This window comes from Nomascus leucogenys, chromosome 13 (genome assembly GCF_006542625.1).
Source record: "Nomascus leucogenys isolate Asia chromosome 13, Asia_NLE_v1, whole genome shotgun sequence".
NCBI lineage: Eukaryota > Metazoa > Chordata > Mammalia > Primates > Hylobatidae > Nomascus > Nomascus leucogenys.
This window is the reverse complement of record NC_044393.1, coordinates 20,820,163-20,845,384: the sequence shown is the minus strand read 5'-3', so window position 1 is coordinate 20,845,384 and position 25,222 is coordinate 20,820,163. Positions and strand designations below refer to the sequence as shown.

Below are 25,222 nucleotides of genomic sequence, written 5' to 3'. Positions count from 1 at the left end.
GGCTCATTACAAGTATTTAAAGCATGTAATAATGTTAGTGCTTCCTATTTGGTAGTCATTTCATCTCCTGCATTTATTCCTCTGATTTTCAGTTTAGATCCTTCATATTCAGCAGACCCTGCTGCACCTGTGATTTTCATAACTTTTGAATCTAGTCCCTGTTATTATCGCCCATCATCCATCATTTCACCAAATGATTTTTCCCCTTCTTGCATTTTCTGCTTTTCATTCCAACTTGAGCCAAATGCTCTTCTCCTCTGTATACTCTTTTGGGTTTAGAAACCTTCCTCCCAGGAAAGTGAAAATCCCTGCTGTGATATTCGAATCTGGGCTGTTCTAATGGAGTCGCTGTTTGAAATGAACAATCCTGGAAACAGGTTGCTTTATCTCCTAGACCTGGGGATTTCACAACTTATTCCTTTTGAACGAACAAACCATGAGTAGTGTCAAATAACAAAACTGATCCATTGGGAAAATATATTTTAACATACTTAATCTTTATCAAAGATATCCAATGATTTGGTTTTCAGAACATAAAATAAAAATCCTAAAGTCAGAAGCCTAGAAGTTTAGTCTTTAAGAAACATAGAAATCATCTGGACATTTCACAGATGGAAAAGGGATGCCCAAGTTCACAGCATCTCTAAACATTGAAAAGATTGTGCAACATTATTCTTTGAGTCAAATGTGCCTTTCTGAGGCCTCAGGCAAACCAAGGCCAAAGGCTGTCCTCTGAAAGAATCTCTGCTATTTTTCTGGGGTGTGAGGAAGTCTCCTCCATGGAGGTGCCAGGAAAGAGAAAGAGACGGAGGTGTGAAAAGGGGATAGAACTGATGGCTAAGAAGGTCCCCTCCACGGGCCCCACACACTCCTGTTCAAATGTCTCCTTGTGTCTGTGATAAAGTTCTCTATTTCCCTTCTTCTGCATGATGCAGGGGTGTTAGGATTCCCAAGAGAAATCCTTTACAAACTCTGAAATAAGGCCTTCCATATAGAAAATAAAACCTAAATTTGTCTTGAAAAGATGACAGAAGAAAACTGTACATATATTTAAAACTCCTATTATCTGTACCTTATTAATAAATCTTAAATTTCAAGAACATCTCTTGGAGCTGTGACTGTGCCACTGCACTCCAGCTGGGCAACAGAACGAGACCCTAGGCTCTGACTGTGCCACTGCACTCCAGCCTGGCAACGGAACGAGACCCTGGGCTCTGACTGTGACACTGCACTCCAGCCTGGCAACAGAATGAGACCCTGAGCTCTGACTGTGCCACTGCACTCCAGCCTGGCAACAGAGCGAGACCCTGAGCTATGATTGCGCAGCGGCACAATCATAGCTCACTGCAGCCGCAAACAGACATCATTTTTTAAAGGAATAATTGAAATGCAGAAATATTACAAATAGAAGTGCAATTAACACCTAGGTTCTTCTCCATCAAGAATTATCAACCAATTTTAACAAACTTTCTTAAAGTATGTTCTCCTTTTCAAAAGCAACAGAATATTACAGACAAAGCCAAAATGCCCTTTATCCACCATCCTAGTTCCATTTTTCCCATACCTTTTCTAAAGAGTGTAGCCTTCCATTCTGCTTTCAATGCTGACATAAACTTACATAGTTTGATTATTAATACATATTTGATTGATATATCCATTAAATTGGCTCTGTTTTCTTTCCGCAGAAGAACACGTGGACTTGCAGATGCTGACTTTGGTTCATGTACCAGAAAATCCTGATATTTGTAACTAGTCCTTAAATAGATGCCCAGATTATTAATATAAGGTCATCCAAGATGCTGATATAGAAGGGAAGCAGCATAGCAAAAATTGGGATGCTTCTATGTACAAGCAGGATTCTGCTAGCTTGAAGAGGTCACTAGCACCTCATTAGTAAACCATGAGGCCAGAAAAAGCCAGCCCAAGATATACTACATCTGCTTCAGCCCTGTGTAGTCACCGCACTCCCATAATATCCTATATTTTTGGCTAAATAAATAAAAAATGTATAGAAGTTTGGGAGCACATACAAGGTCCTTGCCAGATAATCTGTAACCCATCTGCAATGATGCCATTGGTGTCAGAAGTGGGAGAGACATGAAGAGCCCACCACAATGGCCACATTTTTGATAGGGATCAGAATACCAAAGTAGGATACAATGAGTAAAACATGCCTAAAACATGAGAATTTGGGGGGAGCTGAGTCTAGTGGAATTTATCCATGGTTCTTCTCCCTTCATCCATTTGGACCTGACATATAGTGAAAGATGGCTGGGACAAAGGCAGTTAGCACAAGGCAAAATTCCTGGAACCTTTTGTGTGAGCCAAAGCAGTGGCTAGAACTAAGGATCTCCAGAAAAGTTGAAACCCCAGAAGGAGGAAATGTCTGAAGTTTGAGCCAAAAATCTATGGATCACAAAAGGATGCTCTCGAATTAGACATCTGAAAAGGTAACCTGGAATGGGAAAGATACCAAAGACCCCTAGAATCCCAGGTGGAGCAGGTGGTCAGCAGCTTTCCAGGGACAAATGATAACTGCTGAGGTTTTGGAAGTATGAAGAAATGGGAATGGAATGAAGAAATGCTTCAGTGCTCATCAAGCCAACTCTCAGGCAGAACAATTGCAATACAGAGAGATTTACACAAAGAAATTTAAATATATGTTAAATGTTTCATATGTGGGAAGACAAAAAGATAATAAGGATAAGAAGCCTGACTTCATCAAGTCAATCTTCAATAAAAAAGTGACCCATCAGGAACCTGGCCCCGTTACAGTTTTAAACTAAAAAATTCTGTTTTAAAATATGTGTATACTTTCTAAAGGCAGCAGTAACTTTGAAATTTGTTCAAATTGCACTTTTCCACCAAAAATGGTATTCAGAGTGTCAAGTACCAGAAATATTTTCCCACTTGGAACAGGGATCTTCCAAGAGGAAAACTTAACTTCATTGAGATGGAAAATTCACCTTGGTAAGTATACCCAGAAAGAGTTTATAAAACTTCTGCTGAAGCAAGGGTGTTGTAGTACCTGGATTTGGCTGGGTGTTTGCACGATTAAGCTGAGCATCTCACAAGTTGAAAACCATACATTTCCTCTTTTCCAGTAGGTTCCATTGCTCCTTAGTAAACCCAATAAAAATGATCTCAAAACGGCAACTGAAGTGTTAGACAGCTGGCCTCTACTTCATCCCAGACAATTTTGTTTAGGGGAAGATAACCACTCTGAACTGGAGCCAGCTGAGACACAGGGAGGAAGCTGGCTTTGTGCCTGGCTTTTTTAAGGCTAGAAGCTCTGGGAAAATAACTAATCATTCCTGACACCCACCCTGCAACCCTGATTTGAGACCGTTTAGAATCTTGGCTCAAACTTGTGGTTTCTGAGCCGAAAGCCACTCCCCCATTCCAATACACAAACTTTCTATTTAAAAAGGTGAAAAAATAATGCAAAAGGTTAAGAGATGGTAAATTGACAATCTTAGGCAGAGGAAAGATTCGCTGACAAAGAAAAATGTAACAGTCAAAACATCCAAAGCTCTGGATCTGGAAAGAGAAGAAAGACTGGACACTGAAATGGCTTTGAACTCAAAGCTGCGACAGCAGAGCAGAACAAGTTCCTTGACCCAGGCCTGTTAGGTACATTTGTGCAGGTTCCACAGAACAACAGGCAGCAGCCCTGACCTATACATCTAGAACATGGTACCCCTACCTCCCTCACACCAGGAGGAGAGCCTGGCACCCAACCTTGCACTGCCAGATGTAGCAAGACTGAAGGGGACACGTAATAAACGGGAAACTGCTCAAAAACCCAAGTCCCTGAAAATGGAGGCCAAACACTTCCCCAAGGCAGATGAAGGGTGAACTCAAGGTGTCTTAGAGCACTCCTTTCCAGGGTCACCTTGTAGAAATGACTCAAAAGGGCTTAGGGTTAGGACCATCATACACTGGTGCCTCTCCTACCAAAATACAGATACTGCCTAGACAAGAACAATGGGGATCTTTGGAATCACCACCACCCCCGAATCAAACAGTTAAGCTGTAAAAACCAGTAAATTCTTGAAGCACATCTCCACCAGAAGTCCAATGTCTGGTCAGCCCATTTAGATTTTGACAAAACATCCTTCCTTCACTGCAGGATCTCCTGGGGCCCTAAACACAGTTACCTTGAAAAGAATATTGTGACAGTTTCTTCTGTGATGACTGTACTACTGCCACAACAACCAAAACCAAGAGTTCAGGCATGACGTGTTTCAATCCATATAATAACTTACGTGTTTATATCAGACTTTTTAATTGCTGTAACTTATCATATTCTCTATGTTAGTTTTATGGAGCCCATTTTTAAACCTCTGGAAATGGGTTAGAAAGCTCTAAAATAAGTGCCAATTTTAAAAACTGGGATATGTAAATGTAATAAAGTATTAAATTTCAGCTAAATTATATCATAGCCCTAATCTATTGGTGTTTTTTATAAATTTGTTTTTGTGGAACCTAGATACTAGCATAAAAATTTTAGTCTCACAAAAACACAGTCATACTTTAATTTTGGGGGTAAAGGTTGAAAAGTTTTCTGACGGATCTTCATATTAATTCACTTTTACTTTCTAACATACCTAATTAACTTTTACAAAACTTAAACTAAATCCCTTCTGAGACACTAAATCTCTCTATTCTAAGGCCTTTAAAGAGTGAAAGCCTGACACTGAACTGGCACTAGTGCCCCCCAAAATAAAAAGAATTAAAAGATCTGAACACACTTCAAAGGTTATATTTGTATTTTTCTCCAAGAAACATGGTTTCCTATACTTGTGTGTGACTTCAGGTTCCTGCGGTGGGCAGCTCCTGAAATGGTTCCCAATGACCCCCACTTCCTGGCATTCATGCCTGTGATGGTTAATCCTATGTGTCAACTGGGCTGGGCTAACAGATGCTATCTGGATAGCTGGTAAAATGTTATTTCTGGGTGTGTCTGTGAGGGTGTTTCTGGAAGAGATCAGCATTTGCGCTGGTCAACTGAGTAAAGCAGATGGCCTTCCCCAATGCGGGTGGGCATCCTCCAATCCACTGGGGGCCCAAACAGAACAAAAAGGTAGAGAAGGGCGAATCTGCTCTCTTGGCTTGAGCTGGGACATCCATCCTCTCCTTCCCTTGGGCATCACTGCTTCTGGTTCCTGGGTGTTCAGACTCAAGTCAGAGCCTACACCATCAACCCCCAAATTCTCAGGCCTTCAGACTTAACACCATCAACTTTCCTGGGACTCCAGCTTGCAGACTGTGGGACTTCTCAGCCTCTAAACCTGCATGAGCCAATTCCTATAAGAAATGAATCAATCTCTCTCTCTCTCTGCCCCCACCTCCCTCCCTTCCTCTCTCTCCCTGTCATATATATAGAGAGAGAGAGGGAGAGAGGAAGGGAGGGAGGGATATATATATATATACACCCACATTTTTTTTTTTTAGACAGAGTTTCACTCTTGTCTCCCAGGCAAGAGTGCAATGGCACGGCCTCAGCTCACTGCAACCTCCACCTCCCAGGTTCAAATGATTCTCCTGCCTCAGTCTCCCAAGTAGCTGGGACTACAGGCACGCACCACCATGCCCAGCTAATTCTGCATTTTTAGCAGAGACAGGGTTTCACCGTGTTGGCCAGGCTGGTCTCAAACTCCTAACCTCAGGTGATCCACCCACCTCGGCTTCCCAAAGTGCTGGAATTACAGGTGTGAGCCACCACGCCCAGCCAATATATAATATACATTTAAAATGTGATATGTAATATATATGCGCTATTATATATTCTAATATATAGCCTATTGGTTCTGTTTCTCTGCAGAACTGTAAGACAACTTCCTTGTGCAATTCCTTCCCCTTGGGTGTGAGCTGAACCTAGTGACTTGCTTCTGACAGAATATGACAAAGTGATGTGATGTCACTTCCCAAATTAGGTTACAAAGGTCTGTGACTTCTGTCTTGCTCACACTCTCTCCGGCCCTCTCACTTGCTCACTCTGACAAAGCCAGCTGCCACGTTGTGAGCTGTCCAATGAAGTGGCCTGTGTGGCAAGGAACTGAGCGTGGCCTCTAGCAAACAGCTCATGAGAGACAGAGGTCCTCAAGCCAAGAGCCCGTGAGTAAGTGAATCTCACCAACAGCCACATAAGTGAACCTGGAAGCAGACCCTTCCCCATTCAAGCTGAACTGACTGCAGCCTGTGAGGGGCCCTGAGCCACAGGACCCAGCTATGCCACGCAGATTCCTGAGCCAAAGAAATAGTGAGATGATAAAACCACTGCACTGGGGGAGTAACTTGTTATTAACAGACAATTAATATAGCTCCTTTAGAACAGGACTGGGCTTGCTCTTCCTTTTCAGAAAGTTGGTGCCCAAGAAAGAAACATGGACAGCCGGGACCTGACTCTGGACCTGACACTGGGCCCAGGCACTTGGAGGCCAATTCCAAGATGCTAAAGAAAAAAAGACACAGTGACTGCAACTTCCCAGTAATACTCATTTAAACACATAGTATGGCAATTTGGCAAAATTATGTTTAATTAGATTAATAAGTTATCCTATTCAAACTAACTTTATAAAATCAAAGAGATAAATAATCATAAATGCATGCTGTTTAAAACCTCTTTCTTTTCTATCCCTAATGCCACCAGCTGTCCCCATTTTACCCTACTGTATGCCAGTGTTCAAACAAAACACCAAAAATATGCACCCAGATTCTGATGGTCCCACAACAAAGGGACCAGGGCTCTTTAAATAATAACTACTATTATAATAATATACTAAATAATAACAAACCAAGACGTGGGCCTGAAAATCCTTGTTGTCACCAGAAAATAAGGACTCTCTCAAGGAGGCCTGGAGGTGGTAAATAAGAATCTGGTTTGAAGGAGCTTCCAATAGCCAAACTGATCACTTAAGCGGGACATGCACAAAAGCATTATTACAGTCAATCAGAGGAAGTCAAGATTACCCAAGGCCACTAGTACCTGTGATGATCCAACATGAAGCACTGTTTTTCAAAAGTCCTGCTTGCTGATGTGAACCCATTCATTCATGCAAAGTTACAAAGAGACAAATGCGTGATCCCTAAGGGATGACTACATAACCACCCACCATGAGGTCAGGGAGGACCAAGAGAAATGGGTTTGTGGTCTTGTGTCTGCTTCTAGAAACAACAGGATAAAAGGGGGAGTAAAGCAAAATGAGGGGTGGTCTGAGAAGAAACAGGTTTCCAAGGTCCTGGGAAGCAGGAGCTGGAACATAACTGTGGGACATATAGTCGGAAGCACTGCGTTCTTCCACAGAAAAGGATAAGCTCCACGACGCCAAGAAAGTTAGAAGTTTGCAAACATCTTCCTTTTTTTTTTGAGACAGAGTCTTGCTCTTTCGCCCAGGCAGAAGTACAGTGGCACGATCTCAGCTCCCTGCAACCTCCACCACCTGGGTTCAAGCAATTCTCATCCCTCAGCCACTCAAGTAGCTGGGATTACAGGCACATGCCACCACACCCGGCTAATTTTTGTATTTATAGTAGAGCCGGCGTTTCGTCATGTTGGCCAGGCCGGTCTTGAACTCCTGGCCTCAAGTGATCCATCCACCTGGGCCTCCCAAAGTGCTAGGATTACAGGCGTGAGCCACCACTCGCCCGGCCATGGTTTGCAAACATCTTTTAAGAGCAGCACTTGAACTATTAGCGTGAAGTTCCTCCTGGGTGTTGATGGAAGCCCCCTACAAAGGCAGAGACAACGCTGTTGCGGAGCTGTTTTCTCCCCTGTTCATCAAACCAAAGGTGAAAAAAAAAAAAAAATTGCATCTGCTCCTGATCCAAGGCACTTCTACTCTTCTGTTAAATCTCTACACCCTTAGCTTAATGAAAAAAGAAATGAATGAATGATCTATTCTCTCCCCCACAAATCCATACCCTACCAAAATACTCAGGGTAAAAGTTATTCGTGTCTTTAATTTTAATAGACGCTGCCAAATTAGCACTCAGAAAGGCTGTTTCAATTTTCACTACTCAAAAATGAACAAAGCTACCTAATTGCTCAGATCCTTGTCAAGACTTGATAGTCTTAAACTTTTGCATTTTTGCCAAATTGATGAGGGGGGAAAAATGCTACTTCATAGATTTAATTCACAGTCTAAAGAGCCTTTCAAAAGGCGAGAAATAATGCTTTGCAAATTGCTAATACAACAAACTGTTTTGGAAACTAGCAAGAGATAAGTCATAGTAACACCATTTCCTTGGTGCCTGTTTTCTGCCGGGGACCAGGCTTGACAATTTACAGATATTATCTCCAGCTCTTGCAGCAATGAGGCATCGGTAGCCCCGTTTTACAGATGCAGAAAAAAAGATTCAGAGCACTGAAGTAACTTCTCAAGGCCACAGCACAAGTGCCTTAGGGAGGTGAGATTTACACATAAGTCTAACTTCACAAAGGCCCGTGGTCAAATAAAAGTTTTAACAGCTTTAGTCCGTAAAATTTCATCCATCATCAGGGTACAATTCTATACGTTTTAGCAAATGTAGAGTTACACGACCATCACCACCTTCCAGTTTCCAAGTCAAGAAAGTTAGAGGTTTGCAAACATCTCTTGAGATCAGCATATGAACTGTTCTCTCAGGCTCGCTTTCTATACACCCCTGCTCCCTGCCAAGCCCTCGGCAACCACTGGTATGCTGTCTTTCTCCATAGATCTGCCTTATCTGTGCATCTCATAAAATACGCAGGCTCTTACATCCAGCTTCTTTTTCTTAGCCTAGTGTTCTCAAGGCCCATCCATGGCGTAGCCTGTATCAGCAGTTCATTCCATTTTATTTGTAGTCATATTCCCTCGGAGGGCTTCGCCGCTTGATGGACATCTGGATTGTTTTCAGGTTTTGGCTTCTGTGAATAATGCTGCTACAAACATTCATGTTCGTGTCTTTCTGTGGACATATGTTTTCATTTCTGTTGGGTAGATTCCTAGAAGTGGAATTGCTGGATTTTATGGGGAGTGTCTGTTTAACTTTTTGAAGAAACTGCCAAACTGTTTACCAAAGTGGCTCTACCATTTTTTATTCCCTCCAGCATCAAACAAAAATTGTCAACTGAATATTCAAGAAATGTGAGACTTTGCATCTCTTCCACTTATGCTCCAGGGGATGTGTGTGTGTCACATGCACTTTAGCAGCCTGGCTTCAGTGTGAGAAAAAATTAAGTCTGCCACACTGTGGGACTGCTTCAATTTCCAGGTGACTTACCAGTCTGAAGGTGGATCTGACGGGGCTTCTGCACAGCCCTTCCTTATGGATATACCTAGGAAGGACTAACTGAAATAATGCTCACATTTGGAGATGAAACAGGCCCTAATGAGCCAGGCGTGGTGGCTCACACCTGGAATCCCAGCACTTTGGGAGGCCGAGGTGGGAGGATCAGAAGATCAAGAGATTGAGACCATCCTGGCTAACACGGTGAAACTCTGTCTCTACTAAAAATACAAAAATTATCTGGGCATGGTGGCGTGCACCTGTGGTCCCAGCTATTTGGGAGGCTGAGGGAGGAGAATTGCTTGAACCCGAGAAACAGAGGTTGCAGTGAGCTGAGATCATGCCACCGTGCTCCAGCCTGGCGACAGAGCCGTAAGACTCTGTCTAAAAAAATTAAAAACAAAAAAAAACAAAAAAAAAAAAAACAAAAAAAACGGCCCTAATGATCACCATGCCTCACTGACACCTCTTTCCCTGTCCCACTTTATTGACACATCAATTCCCATTTTTCATGGTTGACTTCTAGTATGTCCCTTTGGAATGTATATCTAGAATCCTCAGTGGGTCCCTCTGTATCCTCTTTAGCACCTGCAACTCTTACCAATAGATAATAAATAAATGCCATTATCCTGCTTATTTCTGCCTCTCACTGGCAAATAAAAGTGTCCAGCAGGACCATATGAAATGCTGAAATCCATGATCCCAACTGGTCACCCTAACCCACCTGGACACACACACTATTGATGAACCCATTCCTGTGACTGTATCTGACTTTTATTAACCCATTGAAAATATATGGTTTTCTTCCTCTCCATACTAATCTGAATCCCTTCTGTAAGATTTCAGGAGACATGCTAACTGCTTTCTAGTATCTATGTGGTATTGCCTCTTGGACCCAATTGTGTAAGGTGTTTGCAAATGCTACTATACTCGTCTGACATGGTTTGTTCTCAATGATCTCATAGGTTTTTAATTTATTTATTGGAATGCCATGGCCCTTGTTGGTTTTCTTATTCTTTGCTTGTTTATCAAGTGCACAAAGTATCTTTTTCCCCCACAGCCCCAGAGTGCTGTGCACTTGATTTCCAGGTTAAGGAAGAGCAGAGGACAGAGCTCAAAAGCAAGGAAGGCTGCACACGGGAGAGTGTAGGAAGGGAAACAGAATATGTCCAAATATTGTGTCCTGCCGCAATATGTAACCATTTGTGGTTTATCAACACTTCGAAGTCAGAGAGTAAAATATGCCTAAAAGTCAACATTCCCTGTTTAAACCCTTGAATGGCCAGATTTACTAGTGTCATCTGTTGGCAAATTTCACTGGCAATCTCTTTGTAAAAGCAGTTGCAGGGAATCAAGCCCCTAAAAAGAAGAAAAAGAGGAAAACTGGGTGGGCATGGTGGCTCACACCTGTAATCCTAGCACTTTGGGAGGCCAAGGTGGGCAGATCACCTGAGGTCAGGAGATCAAGACCAGCTGGCCAACATGGTGAAACCCCATCTCTACTAAAAATACAAAAATTAGTCAGGTATGGTGGCACACACTCGTAACCCCAGCTATTTGGGAGGCGGAGGCAGAATTGCTTGAACCCAGGAGGCGGAGTTTGCAGTGAGCCGAGATGGCACCACTGCACTCCAGCCTGGGCGACAGAGTGAGACTCCATCTCAAAAAAAAAAAAAAAAAAAAAGGAAACTAAAAATCATCACCAAAACCCAGCCATCTCATGGCCAGTTCACTACTTAGCATAAGACTGATGCCCCACCCCCCTCGGCCTGTGCACATACACCTGTGCTGAGGTCCATAACAGACAAGGCTTCTCTTGGGACAAAGTGCCTATTATGTACCAGGCAGTCCTCCATTCACTCTGCATATAGCATCTTATTTGGTCGCCACAAAGTCCAGCGAGACAGCTATAATTATCCTCGCTTTACAAATGAGCAGCTGGGGAGCTGAGAAGGTAAATGACTTGCCCAAGCTGGCATAGGTAGAAAGAAGCAGAGGCGGGATTCAAACTGAGGACTTCAGACGTCAAAGCTCATACTCTTTTCTCTAGACCAGGCTGCCTCCTGAGCTAAATTCCCCTGCGCCCACCCTCCCCCCCATTATAGCTGCTGTGAGACTCTACCATCTCTTCACCATCATCGATAAATATTTATCAAGGACCACCGCCTACACAGCATTGCTCTTGTTTCCACAGCAACACACTGTCACAGAGTCAGGGGAGTATCCCATGCTTGAAAGAGTGATGCTGTCATGTCCTCTGATCATGGCTGTGAAAGGTGACAGCTATATGACTACATGGAACACCGTCTCAGCTGGCAGCCTGACACCTGCAAGAGCTGTGCTGAGGACAAGCAAGAAGAAATTAAGTAGAGTAGAAAGAGAGTGGGTTGTAACCCAAGAAGATTACATTACAATGCTTTTACTATGTGTTTGCGATTGTTGCTGGAACAGAATTTAAGCCAGGTTTGCACATTAATTGTTCTTTTATTAGGACACAAATCAAGCAATCCATGACAGAAAGTAAAATTCGACTGTACTGCTCACAGTTCCCCAGAGGTATCCGGCAGTGATTATCGAGTTAAATGACTACATTGCTAACAATTGCAGTTGCAAGTCAGTCCCCTATAAGATCCATTTTCGCTCTCAATATGTGGATTCTGAAACCCACTAGTAAATGAATTCATTATCCCCTTATTCATTTAACTGTCTCTCTCTTCCCCCATCCCAAATCATGTTTTGCCATATTGTTAAGAGGCTATTTTTAAATGATTTTTGTTTGTTTGATTTTTACTATCATTCCTTCCAAAAACTGTCGTGGCTCAAGAAGTATGTCTTAGAGTAAGGAAAAAGGAAATTGCCTTTTGGTGACAAGCTTCCGCCCCGACTTTTGGACACTGAGACCAACATGTTACAGCAAAACATATTAGCCCAACTATGTTATGGATGTAACCTTATAAATTGAAATTGCTTTCGAGATTGGGAATTTTCAGATCAAAAGAACATGGAAAACACACTACTTAGTTTTAAAATGTATTTATCCAAACTTGCCAAAAGTTTTAAATAAAATACTTCAAAGGAAATCAAGTTATTGTCATATTTGTACTAGATTTGAAATTCTAACAATTTCTGAATTTAGGAATAAAATAAGAAGATAAGTCCATTTTTTAAGTCAACATTTACAGTATTCTTGTTTTGACAAATACAGATGTTCATGAGGAACCTGGAAAAAAAATAATCTAATTTAGATGGTCTAGTTGCCATTAAACTGGAAAGGAGAGGACAGATATATACAGAAAATCCCCATTTCTACAAATGTGTGAGGCTTAGAATGCACCAGTTCTCCAATACAAGCTAATCTCATTCGTTTAAGGAGCCCCTGGCACAAAGGCAGCCACTTGCTAAATATATGCTATATCGCAGGTTTGCAGAAACCAACCTTCCCAGGTAGACCCAAAAGAAACACACGATGCCTTAACAGATTTCTTCCCAAACCATATTCCAGGATTTCTTTTCTGTCTCCTGCATTCTAAAAAGCAAACAAAGAAAAGGTGCTCGCTCCTCACACTTCTCTAAATGTTTTAACAAAAGGCTGCTGAATAAACACATTACTCATTTAAAAATTGAAAAGAAGTTCTATTCCTGATATGAAAGCAACCAGATTTGCATTTTAATAGTTGTGGGCGAGCGCCACCTGGCGGGAGCATCCGGAACGGGCGGCGTTCAGCACTGGACAGCTTCCCGAGCCGGTACGGGTTTTACAGCTTGCTACCCAAGAACGATTCGAGACCCGTGATGGAATATTTTTGATCCTGTTTCTGCCGCGGGAACATGAGTGGTATTAATGTGTGGTTGGCCGGTTATGCCTTAGAGGATATAAAATCTGAGTCATGAATCATGCCTGGATCCCCAGGACTGCCCCGGGCATCCTCCCTAGTACCCCTCCCTCCCCTAGCACACCTAACACACCCCCCAAAATGAGGGAAACAAGAATTGTGCACCATCTTTAAAATGGTGCTGTGGCTGTTCCTCTTCTCTCACTTGCTAATCCAACCTTTCAGCTTCACACACCTCAAAAGGAGTGTCTTCGTCACCCAACTTCCCAGCCAGGGAAACAGGCTGTCCCTTCACAGAAGTCGCCTATTCCGCTTCCATTTTAGTACCAAGCAAGGAAAGCTGTAACGCATTTCCAACGGAATGTCCCTCCAGCGGCCCTTAACCTCAGACGCAGCTTGTGCAAAGACGCTGTACCTTCCCCACCGGTTCGTTCTTTTGCTCTTTCTTCCTTTCCTTCTTTCGGTGAAATAATAAATGGGCACAGCTGTTGCTCAGCGATCCGAAACCAGCCTGTTCCTGCGTCCCACGGGCTGATCTCAGCCTGTCCCCGCGATCCCAGCCACCTCAGCCCGGCGTGGTTACACCAAAAGCAATTGGTACTAAGAAACTTTAAGGTGATTTTGAACTTGGAATTACACCTGCAGCACTCCCTCCCTTCTCTTCCCTCCGCCGCTACTCTTGGCGGGGGGGGCTCGGGGCTGGAAGCTGCCTGCGGTGGGGCTTGGTGATGTGTAAGACCCTGGACTGTGGTGACCTCCAGCACCCGCCAACGTGCCTTTAGGAGCATGGCAGGGCACCACCCCCCCGCCCCCGCTCCCCCTACTCTGGGGAACTACCTCTGCTCACCTCCTTCCCGTGGCCAAACCCAAATATGAGTCCCCCGAACTTTTCAGGAGCAGACGTGCTCACGGGCCAAATCCACTCCCCTCCAAGGGCCTTAACACGGGCGCCCAGCTACCTCGGAGAAAAGCCAGCGGGTAGGGCAGAGGTATTGCTCTCGGTCATCAACGCAAACATCCCCTCGGGTGCCTACAGCGGCTTGCTTAGGGGAGCAGCGTGTTCAGAGCAAATGTAGAGCTTCCTGTATCTCCGAGGAAAAAAGAAAAGCCACCGCCCCGGCAGCCTCGGCCTGCTGGGGACCTGTCCTCCCCACTAAAAGCGCGCGCTGCCCGAGCAGCTGCCCGGGAGAGAACGCTCCACCCTGGACGTCGGTGCCGCTCCTCGTCTCGCCGCCCCAAACACTCAAGTGGCAGATTCCGACAAGTGGGAGGCAGCAAGTGGAAATATTCGCAACAACCGCGGAAAGTTACTCCAGCCCGGGGGGGCCGGCAGGAAAGTGAAGCGGAGAAGTTCGCCAAACGCGGGCTGCTGAGGGACGCGAGGGGCCGGGCTCGCTGGCCAGGCGCGCGGGGACACCGCTTCCCGCGCCTGCAAGCTGAGACCCGGGTTCGGGCCATGGGGACCCGCGCCCCCGCGAGCCCGCACAACTTTCTCCTCCGAGGGCCCCGCGGCTGGGGGCCCGTGCGCATCCGGGAGGGAGCAGGGAGCCCAGGGGAGCCGAGCGGGCGCACTCACCTGCGGCGCCCTGAGCCCGGGCGCCGGGCAGCGGCGGCAGCTGCAGCCTCAGAAGCAGGCTGAGGGCGAGCGCGGCGAGGCTCGCCATCCGGGCGGCGGCGGGCAGCTCAGCCCCTTCCCGCGGGGGCCGGGGCCGGGACTGGGGCGGGCGCGGGGCGGCCCCGCATCGCCGGCGCGGCCGCTGGCTGTGCGCGCGGCTGGCTCCGCTCGGGCTCCCGGAGCCGGCGCTGCTGCGCTCCTAGCCGAGGCGCGGCGCGAACTGAGGCGGGAGGCTGGGCGGGGGCGGGACGCGGGGGGCGGGGGGCGGTGTCCCCCGAGTCCTAACGCCGCCGCCGTCGCCGCCGCCGCCGCCCGCCCGGGCGCTCCGCCTCGGCCGTGCACACACCCTCGCGCGCACGCCCGCGCCTGGCACACGCCCGCGGCTGGCACACGCGGGCTCCCCCGCGCACCTTCTCCGGGGCCGACCAGCTCGGGCCGCTGGCACAGTCACGCGCGTCCACACATCACCCCCGCACCCGCACGCCCGGCAGGGTCCTCGCCTCTTCGCCCCGCGCCGCGCCGCGCCGCGCAGCCAAGCATCGTCTGCCCTGTGGGGGCGCAGGTACGGGGGCGGTGCGGGGAGGAGGGAGCTGGAGCAGCCGTTTGAACTCGGGGTGGGGAACAGGTGAATGGGGGTTCGGTGGTGAGAGGAGGGAGGGAGGGAGCAGCCCTCGCAACTCAAGATAAGGGGCCAGGTGAATTGCGAAAGCGGGTGGGGGCATCTGCCCAAAGCTGGGGCAGGCGGCTGCTGGCAAGGGTCTCGGGCACACCCTGAGATGAGAATTTCATCTAAGAGCGCGCGCGCGCACACACACACAACCCACTCACACTCTTCTGGGCGCATCGCTGACCGCGCCACAATCGTCGTCCCCCTCAATTAGCCACCACCCCATCTTCTTGTTCACCCACATCTCTCTCTTGTCCCCACCACCACGCGGAAGGGGGCGCAGAAGGGGCATGAGGCATCGCCCCCACCCCCCACAATTTTTCTCTGGCAGCCTTCCCTTTCCTTCTCTAGGGAGACAGAACCTTGTAGCTTTTTCCCTTTTCTTCTCGGTCTTAACAAAGACCTGGTTGGGGCTGAAAGCCTAAAACCATAGATCAGGGTTGGAGCTGTCCCTGGCAGCCCACGGCCCACAGCCTGGCTCTCTGCTGTCCTGGGAGGCAGCTGGTACCTGAGTCTTGGCTGGGAGTCTGAGATGTAAAAGCCAGGGGCAGGGATACCCAGAAATGCCTAAGGGATTCACACTTTGTGAACACTTTGCTACCTGGCCAAAGCCCTCCTTCTTCTGTGTCAGCACAGCCCCCCACCCCCATCCTTGTTGGGGTGCCAGGGACTGGATTGGGGAGACTGTAGGTGAATTGTGAAAATCAAGCATGGCAGGCTTTCCAAAAGTGGGGAGCCCCAGGCTCTGGACCCAAGTTGCCATGGCAGAGAACGCAGGGCCTCACTCTGTCAGTCCCCAGTCCCCACTAGGTAGAGTGGCACAGTTCCCTGGAATGGAAGCCCAATTTACAATCCCAGGCAAATTCTTCCACCCCTCTCCGGACCCCGACTCCCACCACCACCACCATGACCGTGACCACTTTCAAAAGCTGATGTGCTTGGACTAGCCTGTTGGACCAACCAGTGCCTCCCACACTTGCCTGGTCAAAGAACTACCAAGAAGGTTTCTCCAAGTCCTGCTTCCCAGACCCCTGCTGGGGAGGGTGGAATTTGGCAGGCCTGTCGGGGGTGGCCTGGGAGTTGAACCTTTTACAAGCTGCCTTGGAGATTAATAATTCTACCAATATTTATGGTGCACTTAATTGTGTGCCTTACTCTGTGCTGTTCTCTGGGGATACCACAATGCGTAGCCCTTAGGGACAATTGGAATGGAAAGATCCCTTCTGCTCAGAGCTGAGCTGCCAGCTGTTTGCTCCATCACTCACTCACTCTAAACCTGCCTTGGGCAGATGAGCAGTTAGGAAACCTCCGAGGAGAAGCCTGACCCAAGACCACCACAAGCGACCCCAGTCATGGCCGATCCCAGGGGATGACCCAGGTGGGGAGGAGATTTCTAAGCCACTAAAGAGCTTGGTGTCACACTTGTAACTTGCCGCGACTTTCTTGGGCTCCTGCCAATTCATCCCCTCTCAAGCTTTCTGGAAAACTATGAAATAGCAGTTCTCACAGCATCCTCAGAGCACACGCCCTTTGGCGCCCCCCTGCACCCCTGCTTTAGGGATGCGAGATCACCGAAGGCAAATCCCCCAGGTCTGAATGGGGTTCATGTGGCCCTGAGGAAAAAAAAAATTCAGTAGTAGTCACTAAGCCGGTGGAGTGGGACCTGATCCCACACCAGGACTTACCTGCCCAGGTGCACCGTGGTCATGAACTGTGACCCTCTGTGCTTTCTGAACCTCCCTCCACTCCAAGAAACTGCCCCCTCTCCTTCAGTAGCACGTGCTGCCACCTGCTGCCCTGCCAGGCTCTGGCACCCATAGCACTGCCGTGCTTTTGCACCGGCCAGTCCCTCTGCCTGGAAGCCCTGCACTGTATCACCTCCCTGGGAAACTCACACTAGCCCTTAGGGCTTCTCTTTGGAACTTTGGCCAGCGGGCCCTTCCTGCTCAAGGCATGTTCCCCAGCACAGGTCACTGTGGTGGTGCTTTTTTACTTTGTGGAAATGTTGTTTGTCTCTTCATCTGTTCTATAAGACTTGAGTTGCCAAAGGGAACCTGGACACTTACCACAGGGCTGCTAGGAGATGGGGCTTTCGGGGTGGAGAGGGCTGGCACAGGGCCAAAGATGCCTTACACAAAGCTTCCAGCTAGCTGGCTTCTCAGAGGAGAGAACTCATGGAAAGTTACAGCATCATCTCCCACCCTCCTGCACAGGGAACCCTCTTTCCCCTCTGACCCCATCAGCCCAGGGAGCTGGGACATGACCACAGATTTGCTTGGCTCGGGGCTGGGCCCAGCATCGCATCGGTGCTGAAGGAAGGAGGCAGGGTGAGTTTTGTAAGAGATGGCATTCTGCCCTACAAACTCTTTTAGTTATGCTCAGCCAGCAGGCCTCTTATCTTTGGACTCTGTCCTTAACCCCGTGAAACCTTTGGCAAGACCTCTCTGTGCGTCAGTTTCCGTATCTGCCCAGTGGCTTCCCTTTCAGCTCTGTCAGGGACCAAGACAGGAGTGTCCAGACATTTCAGCTACAGATCTCTTTGTGGAGCAGTTTCAGGGGAAACCTGAAACTTGGGGCATCCTTTCAACAAGTGTGCTGGCCTTTTGATGTGTGTCAGGGATCTCAGGGCTGTGGGTTTGCAGCCTAAACAACAGACATGGTCATTGCTATCATGTAGCTTATAATCTGCTGGAGGAGACTGGACAAAGAGAAAGGGGTAATGACCCCAGAGCTGGTCCCCATCTCCCCAGCCCTGCCTCGCCCCCAGTGGTCAGCCCTCCAGTGGGGAGCAGAGCACTAGGGGGAAGACACCTACTGGGGCCACGTGCCTTACTAATGAGATTTCCCAACCACGTATCTAGTAGAGTGTATTCCATGTTTAAAGTATCAAATAAAGTCCAGTGAGGAAAGTCTAGTGACGTTGCTATTGTTTGATCCCTGTCTTACACATGAGGACACTGAAGCTCAACAAGGGCAAAGACTCTCCATGTAGGAAGGGCGGGAAGGTTCACTTCCTGTGTTGGGGGTGGCTGCTCCATTGGAGCCTGTCTTCTTGCTGTGGCACTGATAGCCACTAGCCATTTAAAGTTAAAATTTAGCATTTCAGTGCTTGGCCACACCACATTTCAAGTACTCAGTAGCCACAGGTGGCCAGTGGCTGCTGTATCAGACAGTGCAGATACAGAACATTTCCAACATCATGGAGAATTCTATTAGTGCTGCTCTAAAACAGAGGTCACCAAACCTCTGCCACATCTGGCCCACTGCCTGTGTTTATAAGTAAAGTTTTATTGTGCCACATCCATGCTTATTCATTTACATACTGCCTGTGTCTGCTTTTTGCAGAAAGTTCTACTGGACAGCACTGCTCTAGAGCAGAGGTTAGCAAACTCCACCCATGGGCCAAATCTGGACCACTGCCTATTTTTATAAAGTTTTATTGAAACACAAACCCATGTATTCATTTACATATTGCCTAAGGCTGCTCTCTGAACTATAGCAGCAGAGGTGAGTGATTGTGACAAAGATCATCTGGCCCACAAAGCTTAAAATATTTACTGTCTTGCCCTTCATAGAAAGTTGGCCGACCCTTTCTTTAGAGAAGGTCTTACGGCACAATTTGACAATTATTGATCTAAAACTCATTCTCAAAGTGTGGTTTCTGAACCAATAGCATCAGCCTCACCTGGGAACGTGTTAGAACTACAAGTTCTTGGGTCCCACCCCAGGCCTGCTGAATCAGAAACGCTGGAGGTGGGGCCTGGGCTCTCATTTCACCAGCCTTCCAGGTGATTCTGATGCATATTCAAGTTGGAAACCACTGTCCCAAAACACAGAGCAAACGCCAACAAGTGACTGGTACGATGAAGGTGCGAATGGGCTCCTGTGGGTAACAAGAGTTTGGAAAGATGCCAAGAGAGTGATAGCCCATCTGCTGCCTGGTCCCTCAGCAGCAAAACCTTTGACAGACGTTCCACGGAGGCCGCGCCAACCAGGGGAGGACCCTGTACCAGCCACTGGCGCCATGCTCAGGCCCCACTGCCGTCGGCCCCGCCCTCCCACGGAGTTGTCAGCACATTTGGAGCTGCCTCCACACATAAATTCATGGACCAGCTGTCTCTTTTAATCGGGTTGCAAGATGAAACCATTAATAGATGTCAGACACATTGGCAATGATCTCTTCATTAATAATTTCCTCCTTTCTGAGGAAAAAGAAATTAGTAACAAGCAACCATCAATAATTCAAAAATACAAGTTAACCTTTCTATTAGCAGAGTGACTGTGCACACGCCGCAGACACTTTCAGAGCCAGTAGTTCTGGTTTGAGTAATGTTTTGATGGCAGGAATATTAATATGCATTAATGCTGTCAAGATGTGCAAATATAAATAACCCAAATGCAACTTAGAAATCTTAAGTATTTTCAGGTTTAACCTCATGATCCAACCATTTTTTCTGTTTAAAAAAAAATGCATGTAGTATCCAGTAATATCACTCCGTTCAAAAGGAGGACTTCATAATGGAATCCATTTCCAGTTTGACGTCCTTGTGGTTAGAAAGATTTCCCTGAAGCTTTACCGATACTGCCGATCAGTAATTTCTCCCTCCAAAGTTCTGCCTCCTGGGGAAGTAAGAGAAGGGATGCCCTTCCAGGTAACCTTCGTCTGGAGATTGGGTGTGCTCCAGGTAAGCGTTCTCAATTTCTTAAAACCCTTCCCATTCCTCTTCTGATAGATTTTCAGGCCCATAGCACCTGGTTCCTCTTCTCAGCCATGCTCCATTTTGATAATGTCCCTCTTCCGGGGAGGCCTTGCACCTGCCTGCATTCTCCACACCTCCATTTACCACCCAAGTGACCACACACTCGTCACTTTCCCTCTCCAAATGTGTTTCCCCATCTGTGAAATTGGGTGATGATTCCCAACTCGCTGAGCTGAGTGAGAATTAAGTGAGTTAATGGATGTGAACATGCCTAGTACAGGGCCAGCCCACTCAATAGTCCATTTCCCTTCCTTTCTTCCCACTTCCAAGTCTTAAATTCACCAGACCACCCCAGCTTTGACTCTAGGCCAACTGTCATAGACACCTGGACAACAGCATGGTACGGGAGGCCAGCTGCTTCTTCCTTGGGCCAAAATACCAGCACATGGTCCAGATTGTTGCCAAGTAGACCTCAGTGTCTGAGGTGCCCTGGATTTAATGCTAGCACTGCATCTCACCCAAGTGGCATCTGCCAAACAGCTGTTTCTGGTAATTTTTTTAAAAAGCTAAGTGATGTGTGGCAAGTACCCATCACAAGTGTTTTCACTTCTGACTGACACCTGGCCTCATTGCTGGGCAGTGGGGATGTTAAGATAAAGTGATCCCATCTGCAAGGAGCCCACAGTCCGCCCACACTGAGAGGTCACCCAAGCACACTGGGGACAGGGTGGTGTCAGAGTCAGGGGTTGAATAATGGACGTCAAACATGATTGAGATATGGCCCCAAGCTTTACTTCTTGCTTCCAGCAAAGCGGCTTCTCTGATGAAGCAGGCGAAAAGCCACCATTCTTGCAACAGCTTGGTGCCCTGGAGTTGAGCACGTGCCTTTTCAGAGCACTGAGATCCCCGCAAGACCTTCAGCCCTGGCCAGGTGCGGTGGCTCATGCCTGTAATCCCAGCACGTTAGGAGGCTGAGGCAGGCGGGTCACCTGAGGTCAGGAGATCTAGACCATTGTGGCCAACATGGTGAAACCCCGTCTCTAGTAAAAATCCAAAAATTAGCTGGGGGTGGTGGCACGTGCCTGTAATCCCAGCTACTCAGGAGGCTGAGGCAGGGGAGTTGCTTCAACCAGGGAGTCAGAGGTTGCAGTGAGCCGAGATCGCACCACTGCACTCCAGCCTGGTGGCAGAGCAAGACTCCATCTCAAAAAAAAAAAAAAAAAAAAAAAAGGCCTTCAGCCTTTCTCCTGGTCCCTGACTCCCAACTCAGATTCCAGAATGTCTGTGAACCTGTTGCTTCTCCCCACCCCCGCTGCAGCAACCTTAGCTCTGACTTAGCTTCTTACTGCCTGAAGTCTTGTCCCTCCCAACCGCTCCCCACACACAGCAGCCAGAGTGGTTGTTCAAGAAGACAGTCACTCCACAACCTGTTGCTCACCAGCTTAAAACCCTTCACTAATGCCCCCACTGCCCTCAGCATGAAGTCCACAATCCTTACCATAACCAACAAGACTCTCCACTGGCTGGGCCCAGGCTGCCGTTTTTTGTTTGTTTGGAGACAGGGTCTTGCTCTTTCTTTCACCCAGGCTGGAGTGCAGTGGTGCGATCTCCGCTCACTGCAACCTCCACCTCCCGGGTTCAAGCAATTCTCGTGCCTCACCCTCCCAAGTAGCTGGGATTATAGGTGTGTGCCACCACGCCTGGCTAATTTTTGTATTTTTAGTAGAGATGGGGTTTTGCCATGTTGCCCAGGCTAGTCTTCAACTCCTGGCCTCAAACAATCCCCCACCTCAGCGTCCCAAAGTGCTGGGATTACAGGTGTGACCACCACGCTTGGCCCAGCCTGCCTTTCTAAGCCTATCCCCTCCCTAACTCACCTTGGACCACCCCTCACCAAAGGGAAGTCTTCCCAGGTAGAGAAGAAAAGAAGGGCATTCCAGGTGGCTGGAACAGCCTAGGCAAGTACTCAGAGATCTGAAAGAGTCTGCAAGTTCAAAGAGGCAAAGCGGAGACCTAAGCGCAATGCTCTCTGTTCTCTCATTTCATTTCCTGCACGCTCCATTTACCCTGTGCTCCAAGCCGCACACGACAACTGTCCACTACCTCCCTCTGGGCCTCTGCCCATGTAGTTTCTTCTCTCTGGAATGCCAAAATCGAAAGCAGCATCCTTCCTTATCCAGGCATCTAAATCTTTATCCTTCAAGGCTCAGCATTGGGCAGGATCTGTGGGCTGGACTGTAGTGGGCTGGATGAAGAATTAGTGAATTCCATCCTTATTGGAACCATCTGCAGATCCGCCTTCTCCACCAGGGTGACAGCATTGAGGGATGCCACTACTGTCTTACACACCCTCAGGTCCCCAAAGCCAACCCAGCATGGCATACAGCAAGCACCTAGTTAAGACTAGGGCCAAATTTGCCTACCAGGGCCATATACATTCTGCATGAGCTGTTATCAAACAGAAGGGACAGTGACCCATTTATCAAGATCTATGGGGAAACCAACTCATGAGCAAGACCCCAGCAAGGCTCTCGGGTGTGCAGGGTGAGATGATGGGGTGGTGCTTCCCCACTGTGTCTGGTCCTGAGAACCACCAGGAACTCTTGTAAATAACTCACGTTCCCCAGACTGATAAACCCAATGCTTCAGGGAAGAGCCTGGACATCTGTCCTTTTTATCAGACTGAATCTCATAAAAAGGTCATAACTTGGTGGTTCTGTCCAGGCCAATGCAGAACCTGTCCTCTGGTCAGACTGCCAGAAGCACCTGGCCTGGGGACTTAAAGTAGTAACAGGGCTGTCCACGGCAGGAAGAAACCACGGTAAAGTCCCCAGAGGCTTTAGTGGCCTGTCTGCCCATGGCACTGAGCCTCTTCTAGTGAGGCCCGAGTCCCAGGAACAGCAGATGCCAACCTCTGAGAAAGAAAAGGCACCAAGAGACTTGAAGCAGAAATGATACAGAAAGAACGCCTCATGTTTATAGAAACTTCTGCAAACTTTCTTCAGACCTCTGGTTTACAGAGTTGGCTTAATTAAAATTCTTGGTTCTTAATATACTTTCATGATGCTTTCCTGCATAGCCCTCTCTTATTAATATTATTAGGTTTGCTACTTTGTGTTATGGCATGTAATTGTTATTTTATTTTCATTATCTTATTATATTTTGATAAGCGCCTAGAGATCTTCCATAACAACCACTCCCTGATAGTAACAGAATTCTGCTCACTACACTTCATCCCTGCAATGATGTACAAAGAAAATTTGGGCTGGCAAGAGGATCTTCAGGAGAGACCCCAGAGCCTGTTTGTTCCTGGATTTCTGCTGCAGTGGTTCTCAACCCCTCTGCATATGAGAACCACCTGGGACCCCACCCTCAGCCACTGATTTGAGTAGGCCCCAAGCAACAGTATTTTTAAATCTTCCCCAATTATTTCTACCAAGAACACTGCAAGGACTCCTCAGAGTTCTCCCCACCCCCAGGCAGGTGACATATAAATCATCTAAGAAGTTTTTGGGGGAACAGCTACACAGAGCTCTACCCACCTGTCCTTATAACCTAATATACTTTCCTAAAGATGCCCCCCAACTTGCTCACCTTAGGGGATTCCTGCACATGGGACCCATGCTACTGAAGAGGGTGTGCTGGGCAAGTGGCCGACATACTTCTCAATGTGGAGGCCGGGACCACACCTGCACCAGAACCGGGCTGTTTGTTAATTATGCATGGAGCTGAATCAGCATCTCTGGAGGTTGAGGCTCAGGAATTTGCATTTCTAACAGGCACCCCAGGTGATTCTCAGGCACGCAGGAGTTTGCGAATGGCTGATGCAGTGTCAGGGACAAGGAAAGTTGAGAGCCTCCAGGCACAACTCCAGGGCTGCCAGGCCAGGTCTGTATCTTGCCCATTCTGTGTCTCAGACACTTATAAGGGCTTAAAGGATAAATACTGAGCGGGGAACACATACATTCCTTGTATTTTAGGCAAGACTCTTCTTCTTATGAATGACAGACAGACACCCAACTCAAACAAGCTTAAGTGAAGAGAGGAACCCAGTGGCTTACTTAGCTGAGCACTTCATGAGCACCTTCAGGCAAAGCTGGATCTAGGTACTCAAATGATGGCATCAGGCCTCCTCTCTCTCCCTCTCTGTCTACCTCTGTCTCTGTCTCTATCTCAGCTGGGCTTCTCTCTGTGGCTAGTCAAAGAAACTGGCCAATGCCAGCTCCATACCCAGGTCTCACAGCTTACCACCTTCGGTATAAAATGAGACCTTCTGAACACCCCACCACACTATCCACAAAAACCCAGTAAAGATATTTATTGGGTGATTTGGTTCACATCCTATTTCCTGAATGAATCAATTTGGCCAGGGATACTGGCAAGGGGAAGGGGTGTCACCATAATTGCCCATCCTAGGTCTTTTGTCCACCTCTCTGTATTGAGGATGACAGCCATAAATGACAGCCCCATGAAGACTGAATGGAGTGGGGAAGGGGAATCTTCTCCAAATGATCTCAGCAGTCTGGTGGCACTGGTCTAGCTCTCTTAAAAATCCCTTAAATAGGCCGGGCACGGTGGCTCATGCCTGTAATCCCAGCATTGGGAGGCTGAGGTGGGCGGATCATGAGGTCAGGAGATCGAGACCACAGTGAAACCCCGTCTCTACTAAAAATACAAAAAAAAAAATTAGCCGGGCAGTGGCGGGCGCCTGTAGTCCCAACTACTCGGGAGGCTGAGGCCAGAGAATGGCGAAAACCCAAGAGGCGGAGCTTGCAGTGAGCTGAGATCGCGCCACTGCACTCCAGCCTGGGCGACAGAGCGAGACTCCGTCTCAAAAAAAAAATAAAATCCCTTAAATAAGTGGTCCAGAGACTTAACCAGTCACCTGGGGCCTACTCTTTCCATACGTCCTTGTCCTCTCCATCTGACGCTTGTTCTAACCCCCCATACCCAGATAGACCGTGTGATTTTTGTTGTTGTTGAGACAGGGTCTGGCTCTGTCGCCTAGGCTAGAGTGCAGTGGTGCGATCTTGGCTCCCTGCAACCTCCTCCTCCTGGGTTCAAGCGATTTTCGTGCTCCAGTTTCCTGAGTAGCTGGGATTACAGGCACGTACCATGACGCCCAGCTAGTTTTTGTACTTTTAGTAGAGAA

At 47.6% G+C, this 25,222-nt stretch overlaps 1 protein-coding gene across 4 annotated transcripts in view; it reads right to left on the bottom strand.

Moving 5' to 3' along the window:
• Positions 1–14,939, bottom strand: part of PTPRT (protein tyrosine phosphatase receptor type T) — a 1,129,549-nt gene extending 1,114,610 nt beyond the window's left edge. For all 4 annotated transcript variants that reach the window (XM_030825446.1, XM_030825445.1, XM_030825447.1 and 1 more), the window contains exon 1: positions 14,665–14,939. In XM_030825446.1, coding sequence (XP_030681306.1) covers positions 14,665–14,752 — 88 coding nt within the window. In that variant the 5' untranslated portion in view covers positions 14,753–14,939. The remainder of the gene's footprint in view (positions 1–14,664) is intronic.
• Between the last annotated feature and the right edge of the window lie 10,283 nt (positions 14,940–25,222).